The sequence below is a fragment of the Cynocephalus volans genome, chromosome X (assembly GCF_027409185.1).
Source record: "Cynocephalus volans isolate mCynVol1 chromosome X, mCynVol1.pri, whole genome shotgun sequence".
Taxonomy (NCBI): domain Eukaryota; kingdom Metazoa; phylum Chordata; class Mammalia; order Dermoptera; family Cynocephalidae; genus Cynocephalus; species Cynocephalus volans.
In genome coordinates this window covers 82,217,705-82,225,340 of record NC_084478.1, presented here as the reverse complement: position 1 = coordinate 82,225,340, position 7,636 = coordinate 82,217,705, and the positions used below count along the sequence as shown (strand labels likewise).

General features: G+C 51.7%; 1 protein-coding gene across 1 annotated transcript; it reads right to left on the bottom strand.

The window, feature by feature from the left end:
- Nucleotides 1-486: 486 nt before the first annotated feature.
- LOC134368104 (doublesex- and mab-3-related transcription factor C1-like) lies at nt 487-4,030 on the bottom strand. The gene is made up of 7 exons (XM_063084684.1): nt 3,810-4,030; nt 3,574-3,728; nt 3,224-3,282; nt 2,771-2,907; nt 1,898-1,958; nt 1,563-1,710; nt 487-599 (listed from the first exon to the last, which is right to left on the bottom strand). Exons 1-7 carry the CDS (start codon nt 4,028-4,030, stop codon nt 487-489), a joined length of 894 nt encoding a protein of 297 aa, XP_062940754.1.
- Nucleotides 4,031-7,636: the final 3,606 nt, after the last annotated feature.

Sequence of the window (7,636 nt, the reverse complement as noted above, 5' to 3'; positions counted from 1 at the left end):
TCACTTAATATAATTCTCTCAAGGTCCATCCATGTTGTTGCAAATGGCAGTATTTCATTCGTTTTCATAGCTGAGTAGTATTTCATTGTGTAGATGTACCACATTTTCCGTATCCACTCATCTGATGGTGGACATTTGGGCTGGTTCCAGCTCTTGGCTATTGTAAAGAGTGTTGCGATGAACATTGGGGAACAGGTATACCTTCGACTTGATGATTTCCATTCCTCTGGGTAGCACAATCCTGTTTTTATAAGAGTCATTGGAAAGGCCCCAGCATCCAAAGGAGTAAGATGGGATGGAGGTACAAGAAAATCCACGCTCAGTCAAGGAATTGCCCCATATAATTAAAGGGATGTGAAAGCTTATAAAACACCTAAAGGCTTAAAAAAAAAAAAAAAAAGATGTGAAGCATTTTGCACATTAACCATTTCGCACATTCAGAAACAGGGTAGGCCGTGCTTTAGTGAGGCCTCCTTCTCTTGGCTCCTAGCGCAAGAGGGAGATGCATCTCAGATATCCAATAGACAGTGAGGTGGAGCTGTCTGGCCTGGGTCCGATAGAGCGACTGGGAGGCTGGAGTCCTCTTTCTTCAGCAGAAGCTATAGACAGAAAAGAAGAGGCCAGAGCCAGGTCACATCCATGTCCCCTCCTGGCTGTCCCCTCTTTTTTTGTCCTACCCAACTGAAGATTTGTCACCTGCACTATTGCACAGACCTCTTCCTCTCTGATTTCCTCATCACCCCTCTCGCCTTCCCCAATCCCTCCATCACAGCCACCACGTCTCTTTCCTCAAGGCTGGGGTCTCTGAATATGCTCCTCCCTCGCTCAGAAGCGTTGCCTGGCTCCTCGTCACCCACAGCTGCTGGTCCGTGATTGGTAGACTCTCCAGCCCCATTTCCCTCTGTTCCATTAGTTCCTCCAGGGTTGCCTCTTCACTCACACACCATGCCCCATCCACCATTTTGGTCTTGGAATACCAAGCCTTCCCTCTCAGCCTTCCCAGGAGTTTATCTTCCCTCAGGGCTCCTCCAGCCCTTCCTCTCTGGGCACACCATTGAGATTTAGCCACAAAACACAGGCGGTACAGGCATCCAGGCTCCACATCTAGGCTGGAAGTTTCTTGAAGGCAGGGACCAGACCTCCTTCCAGACTAGGCCCTTATCACCTCTGTATGTCCTCCCCAGGCCACAGAAGACTTCAGGGGTCTCGATAGAGAGCCTTGGGCGGAGAGTCGGGAGACCTGGTTCTTCCACCTAACGTGGGTGCTGCATGCCCTAGGGCAAGTCCCTGCCACTCTCAGGGCCTCAGTTTCCTTGTTTCTTGACTAAAGGGCGCTCAACCTCTGCACAAAGGGCACTGGACAAGGGCACAAAGTTCGATAAACTAAAGATTCACTGAGCAGTTCTCAAGGACCATCTCAGGAGTTAGACTGAGGAGCTTGGGTAGCTGGCTCCAAGGAGGTTCAGTCCACCGACCCTGATTTCCCAGTTAGAACCTGCTTACCACAACAACCCCCATTTCCCAACGATCCCCACCCCGTGTCCTCTCAAGGAGCAGGCTACCTGGTGGGTCACAGGCCTGGTGGAGGGAGATGGAGTCAGAAGGGGTCTGAAAAGAGTGTCTCAGACTCAGCAGAGCCTCGACAGCCTCCAGCTTCTGCTGCCACTCTGAGGAGGCAGAAGCCAAAGCCTGGTCGGAGGCTGTAGCGGCCTGCAAAGGAAAGGGTTTGAGAGAATGGGGGCTGGGAAACCATACCTCCTTCCAACGCGACAAGTGCCTCTGAAGCCTCCAGTTCTAGAGAGCCCGCACCCCCGCCCAACCCCCGAGGTCTTCTGTTCTTTCCATTCACTAAGTTCGGCCCCTCCCAGGGTTCTGGACCCCACTACTCTTCCAGGACCTGTGACTGCAGTAGAAGAGAGTCAAGGGTGGCACTGGGCTGCAGGATCAGCGCTGAGCATCTAGAAACAAGGAAAGGAGAGGCCAGGGGATTAAACCCTGTGGCAGACACATAGCACCAGTCAACAGAGAGAGGGGAAGGATTCTGCAATATCTGGATGTGGGAATCCGAATGCCTGCTGAGCCACTGCCGTGGCTTGGGCAAGCCTCTTCTCCTGCTTGGCCTGTTTTCTTTTCCATACCTCTTTTTTCTATATCTTTTGTGAGACACTAATTTCTGCCAGCTTTTTTCCTCCTGGGGCAACAGCGAAGAGTATGGAAAATCACACAGGTGTCCGTGCTTTTACCTGCAAAGCACCTGCAGAGATGTGATTACTGTCCCGGTTCAGGGACTGGTTCTCGCCTCCATACTGTCCGATCCCCATGGGTCCTGACGGACAAGTTTGCCTCATCTCCAGGAAGCCTTCTCTAACGGCCTCTGGGCTTTCCCCTGGTCCTCTGTGGCCGTCGCCATCATGGCCCTACTTTTCAGCAGGACCTTCTATCCCATTTGTCTGTTTCATGTGAAATAACAGCCTTCACTAGTTGAAGGCCTACTATGTGTCCGGCCTCAGGCTACTTCTCTTGTCAATGCTATAGGTGTAGAATATTGTCCCCAGTACACCCATAGGGAAATCGGGGGTTCAAAAACATAAACTCACTTGTCCAAAGCCTCACAAGTAGGAAATGGCAAAGCTGGGAGAGCCCTGTCTTGCCCATTAGCCTGAGATGCTGCCTTCTCCTCCTCCTTCTCCTCTTCCTCCTCTTGTCTCCCATAGCATCAAGCACAAGGGTGGGCACACAACAACACAAGACATGACCTTGCTCTACTCACCTGCTGCACAGGACAGGTGACCCGTGGGGCTGCCTAGAAAGAGAAGCCATCGGTTGCTGCTCCAAGGTCACTGGAGTGCAGGGCAGAGACAGAGGTTCTGGGGGCTGGCCGAGGAGCAGAGCCCCTTGGGAGCTCTCCTGCAGGGGCGCAGAGCACAGGTTGGAGTCAGGTACCAGGTCGGCCATGGAGAGAGGAGGTGTGGGCATGTTTGGGGATGAGGATAGGAGCCCAGAATGCCAGAGTTCTGAAGATCTTGAAGACCAGACAGTCTTATCTTTCATTATGCAACTAGGGAAACTGAGGGCCGGGGAGGAGAAGTGATTTTTTTCCCAAGGTCACATGGCAAGACGGTGGTAGGATTGGAGATGGAACCCACGTCTTTGGGACACAGTGGAAGGGGTCTGGGCAGTGGCTGGGTGTGAGCCTTCCCCACTGGCAACAGACTCTACTTACCTCCTCGGGGGTTGTGTGGGGGTGGGCCTCAGGCTGAGGCACAATGTCCACCTTCCCAGCTGTGAAAGACCAGGGACAGCTTTGGTGAGCCTTTCCCCCTCAGCCCCACCCCACTCTGCCCACCCCCAATCTGAAGTCTCATCTCACCATGGACCTTTTCGACTCCCCGGTCTGTCATTCCCACAAACATTTGGTAAATAATGTTGACGATGTTTTACACTTGGGCGAGCTAAGGTCCAGCGAGTAACTTGCCCAAGGCCACATAGCAATTCAGTGATAGAACTGGTGACAGAATTACTCCTGCTTCCTCCACCCAAACTCAGGCTCCCTCCCTGGCCAGAGATACTCACTGAGGACTCCTTTGATGCCCAAATTCTTGACAGGGATGTGAGCTTTGGCAGGGGCTGCCACACTCCTTTTCAGTCTTCGAGCCAGGTGCCTCTTTAGCGCTGCCCTCTGCTCCTCCTTCAAGGCACTCACAGCAGGCAAGACCCGGCGATATTCCCTAAAGTGAGGCGATACAGGTCTAAGGTTAGTCACATTTAGAGGAGGCCTGACCCTTCTCCTTGCCAGACAGCATACTCACAAGAAGAGGGCACAATTGTGACACTTGCAGGCCCGGAAGATGCAGAAACGCTTGTGGCCTCTGATTTGGGTAGAGATGTCACGCTTCTGGCTGTGGTCATGGCGGACTATAGCTCTTCTGGGGACAAGTTCAGCCCCCCATGGGGATCCGATCTCACACCCTGTGGTGCGTTCCAAGTTGGAGGAGCAGCAGGGCACAGCAGGTGTTTCTTGAGGATCCATGGTTCTAGGGTCAGTAGTGGAGGTCAGAATGGCCACGTGATGCCCTCCCACCAACGTACTTCCTTTGCCCTTGGAAAGTCCTATGTGAAGTGGCTCGATTCTTCTTCTCCGTCCCTCTCACCACTGGAATCAGATTGCCTCCTCCCTTGTTCTCCCATGGCTTTCTCTAATCTTCACCCCAACCTTCTTACTCACATAGCCTCCTTCCCAGGAAGCCCCACTCATACATAGCCTCCCCACCAAGAAACTCTTAGCATGGGCCGCATACACATTCAAGCCGATCGCTCTTCTCCTTGCTTACCTTCACTCCGCCATAGATTTCATTTTCAGCATGCACATGTACTCCCGTGCCCCCTTCAACAGTTACTCCACCCTCTTCTTGTGTATCATCATGTATTCTGCCAAACCCAACTATTATTTCTGGCATCCACATCAACAATAGTCTTCCTAACCTCCTGCCTTCATTCACTCGCCACACATGATTTTATGCTCCCTACACTCAACTCTATTAGTTTCACGTTTGCCCTGTGTTCAGTTTTCCCCTCACACTCCATTCTGACTTTTCTTGCACCCCACTGCAATTTTAATTATTCCCTTACTCCCCCTTTAAGCTGAATACCCTCTTCCACCCCATGAAACCATAATGTTCTCTTGGAACCCGAGCCCTCTTTCAATTATTGTTTTCATTCACCCCTTCATTCATTCCCTCCATTCTTTAATCTACAGATATTTGTTGAGCCCTCTGCGAAGTGCCAGGCCTTAATCTAGCCAATCGGCAACTCCTCATCAAACTAATTTTTCTCTTGGGCCGACGCACCCTCTCTGCTTTCATGCAAACCCATGCACTCCCTCTGCAGCCTCCCAACAATCTTCCATACTCTTCTCCACACTTCAACGATTGTGCTTGAGCACACACCATCACCACACTCCGCCCCACCCCCCACACCCCATTCCACCCCACCGTCCTAGAGTGTACCATCTCCTCAGGAAGCCCGATCACTCACTGTCTCCCCCACCTCCGAATAAAAGGCAGGGGCATGAGCCCTGTCCCAGGGTCAGGGGCGAAGGGTTCTCCCAAAAGGGGTGTGGGGAAGTGTAGGGGCTGAGTGGGATGACATGGTGGGTGGGGATACCCCGCTGAGGTGGAGGAGAGGGGAAGGGGCTGGGGATTCGGAGCAGGAGGGAGGGAGGAAAGAAGAGGCATGGAGAACAAGGGTGGTATTCCTGACGAAAACCTGTGTCAAAAGCCTTACCTAAGCCTACAGCAGGTCGGAATCGATCAGCTGGGACAAGAGGCCTGAGGGAAAACCCGGCTTCTGCTACCTTTCCCGCCCTTCCTACAAGGCCAATGACCTTCCAGCGCTGCCTTCCACCTCCCCCTTACCCCCTCCCACCGCTGCGGCCGGTGACCAATGAGCTTCGAGATCCACTGACGCTCACACCCGGCAGTTCCGCCCTCTCCACATCCGTGTAGCTTCTTGTGCTCTCTTTACTAGACTAGCCGGTAGCTCCTGAGGGGAAGTTCAGCTTTGTGCTTCCCAAGGCTCGTTTCTCAGACTAGTCTCCCTTTGGATGTAAAATACCTTGTGTGAATGCATTTTTAATTCATGGACTTGGTATTCTGGAATTTACCTTTTCAAAATTCAGCATGTCTTCATTTTTTGTTTAAATTTTATTTTGTCGATATACATTGTGGATGATTATTGTTGCCCCTCACCAAAACCTCCCTCCCTCCTCCCTCCCCCCTATCCCCACCGATGTCCCCTCTGTTTGCTTGTCGCATCAACATCAAGTAATTGTGGTTGTTATAACTTCTCCCCCCCCCTCCGGTTTTTTTTGTGTGTGTGTGTTTGTGTGTGTGCGTGAATTATATATTAATTTCTGGCTCTCACCAATAAGTGAGAACATGTGGTATTTCTCTTTCTGTGCCTGACTCGTTTCACTTAATATAATTCTCTCAAGGTCCATCCATGTTGTTGCAAATGGCAGTATTTCATTCGTTTTCATAGCTGAGTAGTATTTCATTGTGTAGATGTACCACATTTTCCGTATCCACTCATCTGATGGTGGACATTTGGGCTGGTTCCAGCTCTTGGCTATTGTAAAGAGTGTTGCGATGAACATTGGGGAACAGGTATACCTTCGACTTGATGATTTCCATTCCTCTGGGTAGCACAATCCTGTTTTTATAAGAGTCATTGGAAAGGCCCCAGCATCCAAAGGAGTAAGATGGGATGGAGGTACAAGAAAATCCACGCTCAGTCAAGGAATTGCCCCATATAATTAAAGGGATGTGAAAGCTTATAAAACACCTAAAGGCTTAAAAAAAAAAAAAGATGTGAAGCATTTTGCACATTAACCATTTCGCACATTCAGAAACAGGGTAGGCCGTGCTTTAGTGAGGCCTCCTTCTCTTGGCTCCTAGCGCAAGAGGGAGATGCATCTCAGATATCCAATAGACAGTGAGGTGGAGCTGTCTGGCCTGGGTCCGATAGAGCGACTGGGAGGCTGGAGTCCTCTTTCTTCAGCAGAAGCTATAGACAGAAAAGAAGAGGCCAGAGCCAGGTCACATCCATGTCCCCTCCTGGCTGTCCCCTCTTTTTTTGTCCTACCCAACTGAAGATTTGTCACCTGCACTATTGCACAGACCTCTTCCTCTCTGATTTCCTCATCACCCCTCTCGCCTTCCCCAATCCCTCCATCACAGCCACCACGTCTCTTTCCTCAAGGCTGGGGTCTCTGAATATGCTCCTCCCTCGCTCAGAAGCGTTGCCTGGCTCCTCTTCACCCACAGCTGCTGGTCCGTGATTGGTAGACTCTCCAGCCCCATTTCCCTCTGTTCCATTAGTTCCTCCAGGGTTGCCTCTTCACTCACACACCATGCCCCATCCACCATTTTGGTCTTGGAATACCAAGCCTTCCCTCTCAGCCTTCCCAGGAGTTTATCTTCCCTCAGGGCTCCTCCAGCCCTTCCTCTCTGGGCACACCATTGAGATTTAGCCACAAAACACAGGCGGTACAGGCATCCAGGCTCCACATCTAGGCTGGAAGTTTCTTGAAGGCAGGGACCAGACCTCCTTCCAGACTAGGCCCTTATCACCTCTGTATGTCCTCCCCAGGCCACAGAAGACTTCAGGGGTCTCGATAGAGAGCCTTGGGCGGAGAGTCGGGAGACCTGGTCCTTCCACCTAACGTGGGTGCTGCATGCCCTAGGGCAAGTCCCTGCCACTCTCAGGGCCTCAGTTTCCTTGTTTCTTGACTAAAGGGCGCTCAACCTCTGCACAAAGGGCACTGGACAAGGGCACAAAGTTCGATAAACTAAAGATTCACTGAGCAGCTCTCAACGACCATCTCAGGAGTTAGACTGAGGAGCTTGGGTAGCTGGCTCCAAGGAGGTTCAATCCACCCACCCTGATTTCCCAGTTAGAACCTGCTTACCACAACAACCCCCATTTCCCAACCATCCCCACCCCGTGTCCTCTCAAGGAGCAGGCTACCTGGTGGGTCACAGGCCTGGTGGAGGGAGATGGAGTCAGAAGGGGTCTGAAAAGAGTGTCTCAGACTCAGCAGAGCCTCGACAGCCTCCAGCTTCTGCTGCCACTCTGA

Coding starts and splice junctions, on each gene's coding strand:
- LOC134368104 (XM_063084684.1), bottom strand. CDS start 4,030: ATGGATCCTCAAGAAACACCTGCTGTGCCCTGCTGCTCCTCCAACTTG. Junction 3,729..3,809: donor CACAATTGTGCCCTCTTCTT/GTGAGTATGCTG, acceptor GCCTCACTTTAG/GGAATATCGCCGGGTCTTGC. Junction 1,959..2,770: donor TCACCTGTCCTGTGCAGCAG/GTGAGTAGAGCA, acceptor CCTTGTTTCTAG/ATGCTCAGCGCTGATCCTGC.